This window comes from Rhyacophila brunnea, unplaced genomic scaffold (genome assembly GCF_057557595.1).
Source record: "Rhyacophila brunnea isolate RB1 unplaced genomic scaffold, BYU_Rbru_1.0 scaffold_13, whole genome shotgun sequence".
NCBI lineage: Eukaryota > Metazoa > Arthropoda > Insecta > Trichoptera > Rhyacophilidae > Rhyacophila > Rhyacophila brunnea.
Window position 1 is genome coordinate 32,863,499 of NW_028232785.1, and position 8,895 is coordinate 32,872,393.

Genomic DNA, 8,895 nt, shown 5'->3' on the forward strand with positions numbered 1-8,895 from the left:
AATTCCATACCCTGGCGAATTCACGTAGTCGGCAGATAATTTACTTAATTCATAAATCAGGCAACAGGCTTGAGTATTACATGAAATAGCCAAAATTTAGCCCATTTCATGTAATAGTCAATTTCGCACATTCGGCGAAACATAAACAATAAAACAAATTAACGTTATTTTTTTTACATATCTTACCTTGCATGTCTTAAAAGGCACTCGCGGGAGATTAATTTAACCTACAGTGAATCGCAATTTTAGATACCTATTCTCATTAAAAATTGCTTTACATTCGAATGATTGTGATGTATAAATTATCATAATTAAATACTCATGATTTAACGAAAGATGTACAAACCTACACATATATTGTATTAATATATTATTTGTGTGAGCTAAAACCAACAAATGAAACAAGTGGAGAGAATTAATAATGGTCAAAGATGCATTTGCAAATTCCAACCTTCTATATAAGACAGCACACATTATAATATCTACTTACAATTGGTCTGTAATCTGAATAGGAACAACCCGGTTGAGGGTATTCATCATCATATATTGGGTGTGAAACATCTTCAATAATCTCGCGCTTGACGACGGCTTGTTGATAATCTGCCTCAGATTTTATATTGGAGAGGTCAGCCATTAGGCACTGAAAGAAGCAATTATTGTATTTTGTAAACACGGTAAAACCAGTTTCAGTTCAGGTAACACCCATATGACAATGTATAATAATTATATTGAACATGAATTAGTCGATAACCTAACCCAACCTATAATATCACACATGTATCGTGGTTGTCAAATTGTATAAACATGTAATTTTTTGAAACAAAGTTTAATATCATCGCAAGTTCCTTCACCGTTTGTAAAAAAGCAATATTTTAATATATTACACGTATCGCTGTTATCGCCAATCTAAAGTGTTTGTAAAAGATATCATTATCCACAAACTAACCTCGAAATTGCAACTTGAAACGTCCGCATTCTTTTGCGTTGCATGAAAGCGGGGGTCCGGGTTGTTTGGATGGCAAGTCAGCGCGTCAAACAAAGGCTTGCCTTCTATATCGAAGTGTTCTCCATCACATTCTTGCTTTACATCCATCTTAAGGGTATATATTCCAAAAGCAACGTGTTACGTGACAGACAGGATCCTTTCAAGGTAATGTAGAATGGTGTTGCCGCAATTCTGAAAAGTATTTTCGTGAGAACTACCTAAAATAAAAATACATACTTGACACGGAGACACACTTTAATAATATGTATGTTTTGTTGTCTAAACAAAACAATGGTACGAATATGATCATCAGCATTTCCTCAATCATAACGAGAACAGTGCATCTCGGTATAAAATAACAAATAAATCAAATTGGGTTTATCGTTATTAAACTGACGATATCTGTTTCGTGAAGGCTCCACTCTCTCCTAGTCTCCAGCGACAGGACATACGTTTTAGTTACGATAAAAGTTATACGTTTAGTCGGTGTTCTTGACATTAGCATATGTACCATAATACCTACAAAATTTTATAGATACATTCTTGTTTATCAGATAATAGCTACACGGAATATTATTAACTGCATTTCGGCAACACTTATATAATACTACAACAGAACAGAGTGTTGTCTCTAGCACATTGCATACGATTGTTGATACGCAAACATGGAAGTCAAGCGAGAATGCGATGGAGACCAATCTGGTACTGAAGACAAGTTTGATGTAACAACTAGCCATCAAAACAGTACTGACACGCGCACCTATATAAAGCAGGAGAACACAGACGATTTCAGTTGTGATTTTGAGGTTAGTTTTTATTTATTAAGTCCTTTCCTGCGATTTTTTATAATTATTTTAGCAGAATACCTACGATAAGTTTATATTTTTTACAAATTGTTTAAGAACATACGAGGTTGTCAAACATTCTTTCAAAAACCTTTTGACATACATTTAGACAGCTATGTACCTACCTCAATTATATAAGTAAGCATTGTTATAAAATAGGTACGCGAGCTCAAAATTGTTTTTTTTATATGATTACAAAAATGCATAACGTTTCTTTCAGTATCCAGCAACGCGTCTCGCTGAAATTAAACCCGATATTGACCTTCAGCTGGTTGACGTTAAACGCGAGTTCGTTGCAGACTCAAAACACCCGTTCCATGATGAAGATCCAACACCTGGATGTTCGCATTCAGATAACGGACCAGTACAGCAGGTAGGTAATTGTATAGTATGCGATATTTTCTTCCATTGGCTATGTATCCTATCACAGCTTTCTGACTAAATTTCTAAAGGTACATATTATTATCCCCTTCTCGGTTATACACGCTTCGTAGAACTATTTCACTAGGTAACCTATTTATCTGGTTCACTGTGAGTGGGTGCATTGACCTACAGTATTTGAATGTGATGTCTGTCACTAATGATGACCAATCGACCTATTCTGTCAGAAAGTACTTTTGTCATAACATTATTGTTTGTAGCAGTATATAATGCTGCGATGACATTATGACATAAAACAATATGTTTGACAGAACCTGATTAGCAATTATAAATATTGCTTTTAATTATCAACGTCCTTTTATTTATTCATTTATTTTTTTATAATCAAATCGACACCCGGTAACAATTTAAAAAAAAGTGCAAAAAATCGACTGGCTTGATTTCTCATCTGCATACACTGTGTATCGGTGCATATGGCTATAGCGGGGGCGCGGCGAGTCATGCGCATGTGCATGCGCAAAACATCATACACACACATATGTATGTTTGTTTAGAATTCGGCAGTTCGCTCGTTTGCGAGTAGGTACACGTTAACAGCTCGCGCATCTTGACGATTGATTTTTTTTATTGACGTGTGTTATTGTAGTCAATTTTTTTTACGTGAACCCTTCATTTTAACAATGCCTAAACAGAAGTGCACTTTTAATTTAACTTACAAATTAAGTACCCGTTTCTAAAGCAAAGTATTACTCCATCGGATGTCAGATGTGAAAAGTGAGAATTTAGCGTAGGCCACGAATGTGCCAGCGATATTGAGCAACACCTAAGATCAGAAAAACATAGAAATTCTGATCTTGCCGCCGCTTCAAGTTCTGCAGGGCTTAATTTTTTAAAAAACACAGATTCACCAACTTCGAAAGATCTGGAAGTTGCTGCGATGGAAGGCGCCTGGGTTTATCATACGGTGCAAGAGAACCACAGCTTTCCCTCAAACGATTGTGCTTCTAAGTTAATTCAAACATGTTTTGAACACAAATTTAGATGTGCTCGTACGAAAACAGAATCTATTGTTGTAAATATTTTAGCGCCAATAGTAATAGGTGAATTAAAAGATCGTCTCAACGAATGCACTTGTGTTACTATATTAACTGATGCTTCAAACCACGGAAGCAAGAAAATATTTCCAGTCTTAATTCGCTTCTTTTTACCGTTTTTACCATACGAAGGCGAACAAGTCAAACTTTTGGAATTTTAAGACCAAGCCGGCGAAACTTTAGACATTATTTTCAGTTATCTAATGAAAGTATTAACTGAAAATAATTAGACTTTAAAAGTCGTAGCATTTTGTGTAGATAATACTAACTGCAATTTGGCGGATTGAAAAGACGAGGTGTTAATAATGTTTATGCAAAACTAAATAACTCTCGGAAGAATATTGATATGAATGGGGTGTGGAGCTCACATAATTCACAATGCGATTAAAACTGCTGCAGATTATCTACCTTTAGACTTTGAATGCGTTATTGTGAAAATATAATCACATTTTTATATCTATTGTGTTTGTGTGGAAACTCTAAAATAATTTTGTAATGGAGTTGATACAGAGTATCAGAAATTACAAGGCTATAGTAAAACTAGGTGGCTTGCGCTTATGCCCGCTATTGAAAGAGTTTTAAAACTGTACAGGCCAATAAAAAACTACTTTTTGAGTATAGATAAATGTCCAAACATATTGAGAACCTTTTTTGAAAACCCTAATTCTAAATTATGGTTTTTTTATGCATGCACACTCAGCAACGTTCCATCAAGCTATATTAAAGATCGAGGGTCAGAGTATTTCTGCAATTAAAGCCACGAAGGAAATAAATCAACTTAAAAATAAATTGGCCATGACACAAAGTACTCTGTTTCTTCCCCACTCTGTTCGTATATTAATGGCAAAATTGCAAGAAAGTGATTGCAGCAGTGTTGACGAAGAACAAATAAAAACTACAGCTGCTGAGTTCTATAAAATAAGCAAAGACTATTTGGAGCAGTGGACTTTGTTCTTTGAAGAATTAGAAATATTTGAATGGGCAGATTTAACCAAAACACCTACATAAGAAATGCAAGGTGTAATGGATATATTGATTCGAAAGGGATTTATTAATTGTAACCAAGATACAGAAGTATTTAATGTATATTCACTTTTACTAACTATTACACCGCAAAAAGTGACAGAATGGAACAATGGGAACGTTTCAATCGAAAGTCGTTGAGTCGTGGAATTGTTCCAAGACTTTCGCACCAATAATTTAATCAGAAAAACTTTCGTATAATACATTTTATGCCTGCCCGGAACTAAAGCACCCGTAGAAAGAGTTTTTTCACAGATGAACAAGTTGTGGACGACCGAAAAAACGCAATTGCCATTCGCAGTTCTTAAAGCGATGTTGTTAATTAAAATTAATTTTAAGAAATTCTTTCAAGATTTTCATTCTTATTTAAAAGCAAACTTACTTAATACTTAAGAAAATTTGTTCAGAAAATCAGAAAAATATAAAACAACATATTTTTTTTATATTTATATTATTCATTCCTGTTATTTTCATCTCATTTTCATCCCTTCATCAACATTCCTGTTTTTATTAATAAATAAACTATGAATAAATACGCGTTTTCTTGAATACACATACTATAACGTAAAAATTGGTAGATGTCCCGTTTTAAGGACAAAAATAAATGGTTACAATAACCATGCTGCATGACAACATAAATTTAGGCGTTCCAGCTAACGTTTCGAACAGTTTGACAGGTCAAAACTAAAACTAAGAAGGTAAATCGGAAACATTTTGAACATTTGGTTCACTGTTCCAGCTAACTTGAAACAATTTTCTGACCATCATTCTGACGATCTGACACAGTGATAAATATTCAGAGAGAACTTAACCCAAAAATGATAATCATTTATTTCCGTATGTCATTTTATCGACATTGCGTTACCTATGAATATTATAACATTTTTTATTATTAAGATTTGAGATTCTGAATTTATATTTCGTGAGGTGTTCATAAAAATATGTTACCTACACATTTACACAGTAGGAGTTCAGTTGAATTAGTTATATTATAGCTTTGTAATCAATACATTTTCTTCATTAGTAAACATATGCTAACAAGAAACCGCTTGTGGTCGTATTGTCACATAATTACAGCCAAATTTTCTATGCAAAAAGTTCGATTTGATAATATCATCATACCTACCTTTATCGTGTAAGACCTTATTTATTTTAATTTAATTTATATCTTGTAACGGATTCTAAATTACAAACTAAGTGTAAAATCGACCCGGAATGATCAGGTTATAATATAATCCATCTTACTAATTATAGGTTGGAAGTTCATAACAAGTTTACATTTCAATAAATGTGTTGCTGTTTTAGAGACAACAACTAGTTATTCAATGAATTTTAAGAATTGGCAACGGTAATAATTAGTAGTCGTTCCCGCAAAATGTCTATTAAATGTGCAAGGATCCAACCATCTGGATTTGATTTGTTTCGTTCAGTTCGGTTTGTTTTGCTGGAACATAACTTTGATATCCGCAGTTTAACAATATCTAGTATTTAAAAACCAATGTGACATCAAACACATCTAAGCGCCGAATGTACCATAAAAATGACCTCCCATTTTGCTGAAGGTGTGATGTGAAATGTGTGTAAATAGTGTTTAATCCAATACTGAAAAATTACGAGTAACTTCAACGTAACACTCTAAGGTGCATTTTGGACATCATGCGACAAGATTTTAAAATAGTATTTTCCAGATGTAGAAAAAAGTACGCGATGTGGTGCAGCAAACTCATGAGATGTAATTGGTCCGGAATATCGCTCGTTGAGAATATGTTGTTTTGCAAAATGCAATCATACACTGACAGCTACTCAGAGCAGACGCAAAAGCTATTTAATCGTTACATGAAATTAATAATGTTGTTATTTTCAGAATAGTGAAACCAGCCTGACTAACATAAAGTCTGAAAATTATGAAGAGGGATTCGTCAAAGAAGAATTTACTGACAACGCAATCCGCCAAATCAATAATCAGAATCCTCAACGTTGTTTCTCTGATCAACAATACATGCTATTAGATCAGGTACGTTCAATTTATGAAGGAAGCGACTTTAAGTCCGATAGAACTATTATATTATTATATTATAAAAACTACAAAGGTGGATACTTACATAACGTCACCATTTTTAATAATTTAGAGCTTATAGCGACCGCAGCTGTGCTCGATGAAGCAGATACTTGGCTTCCAATTTGGACTACATTTTTCGAACACTTCTGGTTCTATAAAACAAACAATGTTGGGTTTCAATGCTCCAATAAATCGTTGTTTTATTAGCAGGTCCATTTATCAAAATCGACTTCTGTTTTCGGTTACAATAAGTTGCGGGAACACAATATATTTAATTTTATTGATTTTAATATTATTGAATTGAATATGCCAACCCTATTTTTTCGTAGATTTCTTCCCAGCAATATTTCACACAGAAACCACTGGACATCGTAAAAAAAGATACGGTTGAGAATAACCTGGACAATAACAACATAGCACATGCTAATGTGATAAAGCATTCAGAGATGAATATAGAACAGCAAAACATTAAACTGAAAGTTCTGAAATTATACTTGCCGAAAGAGCTTCGAATTGTGTTGAGAAGAGTTACACATTTTCCACGTAACTTTATTTGCAATGATTGTTGTGAAGTGTTTGAATCTGTAAATCATCTAAACAGTCACTTCATTTCATGCGTGAAGTCTCAGTATCTGAAGACATACAAGTCACATATTGGTGAAAAACCACAATGTGATGTTTGTTTAAAAATGTTCTCTCGAATTGGTCATCTCAACATACATAAAATGACACATACTGGTGAAAAACCACATCACTGCGATGTGTGTTTAAATAATTTCCTGCGTATTAGTGATCTCAAAAGACATAAAATGACACATACTGGTGAAAAGCCACATCAATGCGATGTGTGTTTTAAAACGTTCAATCAAAACAGTACTCTCAAAACACATATATTGACGCATACTGGTGAAAAACCACATCAATGCGATGTGTGTTTTGAAAAATTCACTCAAATTGGTAATCTTAGAACACATAAAATGACACATACTGGTGAAAAACAACATCAATGCGATGTTTGTTTTATAAAATTCATTCAAAACAGTGCTCTCAAAAGACATAAATTGACGCATACTGATGAAAAACCACTTCAATGCAAACTGTGTTTTAAAAAATTTCGTACAATTATTAATCATAAAAGACATCAATTGACACATACTGGTAAAAAAACACATCGATGCGATGTATGTTTTAAAAAGTTCATATCAAATAGTGATCTCAAAAGACATAAAATGACGCATACGGATGAATAACTACAAGAATGCGATGTACGTTTTTAAAAAAAATTGCGTCTTGCTAATCTCGAAACACATCAAATGACACATACCTGGCAAAAAACCATATCAATGCGATGTGTGTTTAAAAAAATCCGGAAACTTAGTGATCTCAAAACACATAAAATGATACATATTGGTAAAAAACACCATCAATGCGATGTGTGTTCTGAAAAATTTACTGCAATTGGTACTCTCATAAACCATAAAATGTCACATTCTAGAGAAAAACAACATCAATGCGATGTGTGTTTTAAAAATGTCAGCAAATAGTGATCTCTAAAGACATAAATTAACACACTGATGAAAAACCAAATCAATGCGATGTATGTTTAAAAAAAAATCTGCAAATAATCAATCTAAAAATCATAAAATGACACCTACTTTTGAAAAACCACACCAATGTGACGTGTGTTTTAAAGAATTCATACGAGGCAAAGATTTAAAAGATCATTAAATGACGCATTGTGGTGAAAAACTACATTAATGCGATGTATGTCTTGAAAAATTTCTTCATATCTGTACAAAGTTTTTATCGTAAAGAAATCCCGCAGAAAAAGACTGACGATGCAATGCCTTTCCAAACAAACTAAGAGGGCGATGCAGAACCATACTAAGTCCGCGCGTAAATCATTTATATATGCGCCTTACTTTAACGGCCTGATGTCGACGACAAAAACATAATATATAATTTTTATTAGTATGCCCAAGTGGAAGAGAGAAGGGACGTGGGACGAGTTTTTTTGTTAGCACAGCTGCTAAACGTCAACGGTTCTATGTGGCGCTCAAAGATTACAACTACCTACTGGTTTATAATAACTTTTTTTATAAACTTAGGATTGTGTAACGAAGTCAGAAATAATAATTATGTATTATTTTCGATTGTAAGATTGTTGTTTTTATATTCACTCATTAACCCAACGCCATACTATCAAAAATTGAAATTAATATAACAGTAAAATACCATTTTATTTTTACTAGTAAGCATGTGACACGGCCACGAAATGTACACCTTCAGCGGACATTTCTTGCGATACATTTGTGACGTCACAACTTTTCAATCCGACCTTAAATGTCGATTTCTTTTTGAAATTACGCGTTCTACCTCTAAACAAAGCTATAACAATTATGTAGTGAGTCCCAAAAAATAGTCTGAACAGCTCACAGCCACTCAAAGTAAACTATGGATGATTTCTCTCAGAAAGACCAAACGGTATTGTATGTAAAATGTAAGTAA

General features: G+C 33.5%; 1 protein-coding gene across 1 annotated transcript; it reads left to right on the forward strand.

The window, feature by feature from the left end:
- Positions 1–1,612: 1,612 nt before the first annotated feature.
- On the forward strand, positions 1,613–8,537 carry LOC147077319 (uncharacterized). Its single transcript, XM_085941490.1, has 4 exons — positions 1,613–1,791; positions 2,051–2,203; positions 6,193–6,342; positions 6,717–8,537. The coding sequence occupies exons 1-4, from the start codon at positions 1,651–1,653 to the stop codon at positions 7,635–7,637; spliced, it is 1,365 nt and encodes a 454-aa protein (XP_085797616.1). The 5' UTR covers positions 1,613–1,650; the 3' UTR covers positions 7,638–8,537.
- Positions 8,538–8,895: the final 358 nt, after the last annotated feature.